The following is a 1,209-nucleotide window of genomic DNA, read 5'->3' on the forward strand; positions in this document are numbered from 1 at the left end:
CGTACCCCGTTACATCCTCCCCCACTTAGGTTTGGTTTACCGACCAATTACAAGAAGGAGACAGAGTCACAAACTCTCATCTGCGAGGCGAAAGGGGTTCGACAAGCTGTGGGGACGCGGCTGTGGCTCATTTCACAGTTGGAGCCTTGAGCAAAAGCGCTCGTCTTCTCGGTCTCAACTTCGACCACGTCATGCCTCGCGGTTCTGCGGAGGGCGGTGCGAAAGCACCCGCCAAGCTGCTGTCCGAAAGGCACACGACAAGAGCTCTAAGCGTTATAGCAAAGGCTCGGCACTCAAGGGGGCTACTAAGGTAGCCTCCGAGGCGGTTGATGCATCGGGTGACTCGGTTGCGAGCAAGCGGCAAAGCTCACACCGTAGTCGATCGCCCTCAATGTCCCCAGACGACCGTCCGAACCCACGGTTTGCGTGCCGTGCGTACAGTCATGATTCTGAGGACGAGGCCAAGGCCCGGAGCTTCCACAGTGTGTCTGGGAGCTTCGTGGAATAGCACACTCCAGTGCCGAGCAAGCACAGCGTTGGCAGCCTGCACTCGCTCGCTAGTGATCTCGTTGATCACGAGTCAAAGACGCCTGAGTGCTCTGAGAGCCATGCCGACGAGGCGAAGGGCTCACCCAATGCTGGCGGCGACGAGGGGGCAAACCTCCCGAAGAACCTTTCGCTCGCCGAGGGCTTTGATCGTACTCAGGCTGCTAAAGCCACAGAGGACAAGCACTCTAGGAAGCGCATGGCTTCTAGGTCTCTACTCCGCGAGGGGAAGGAGACCCGTCCGTACTCCTCGATATTCGACTGATCGGACGAAGAGGAGGAGGATGTCATCGACGAGCCCCGGCAGATCACAAATGATCTCGACAGGCAGCAGGAGTTGCTCCAAGCTACCCGGCAAAATCCTGGGGGATCGGAGGCGACGCCTGTCGTCCAGGGAGGCTCCATCAACCCGAGAAGTTATTGGCCTCCCGAGGAGAGCTTTGGAGCCGACCTCTTCTTGGCGGAGCTCAAGGCTCCTCGTGGGCTTATTGGTGGCCACACCTTTAAGGGCACTTACGAGCGTGCCCTGGTCCACAAGGAACAGTTGTTCACGGACAACGTGGAGGCAGACCGGTGCGTGCTTCTCGCGCACCACCAGACCCCTCTCAAGGACTTCACGACTTGTCGTAAGAAGCCCGAAAACCGGGGTGGTCTCTACCCTGT

The 1,209-nt window shown here is 58.7% G+C and overlaps 1 protein-coding gene across 1 annotated transcript in view; it reads left to right on the plus strand.

The window, feature by feature from the left end:
- PPTG_00448 (hypothetical protein) overlaps nucleotides 1-811 on the plus strand; it is a gene marked incomplete at both ends in the record, with an annotated part of 4,640 nt that extends 3,829 nt beyond the window's left edge. The window contains 2 exons of the mRNA XM_008891849.1: nucleotides 139-486; nucleotides 544-811. Coding sequence (XP_008890097.1) covers nucleotides 139-486; nucleotides 544-811 — 616 coding nt within the window. The remainder of the gene's footprint in view (nucleotides 1-138; nucleotides 487-543) is intronic.
- Nucleotides 812-1,209: the final 398 nt, after the last annotated feature.

Source organism: Phytophthora parasitica, assembly GCF_000247585.1.
Source record: "Phytophthora parasitica INRA-310 unplaced genomic scaffold supercont2.1, whole genome shotgun sequence".
Taxonomy (NCBI): domain Eukaryota; phylum Oomycota; class Peronosporomycetes; order Peronosporales; family Peronosporaceae; genus Phytophthora; species Phytophthora nicotianae.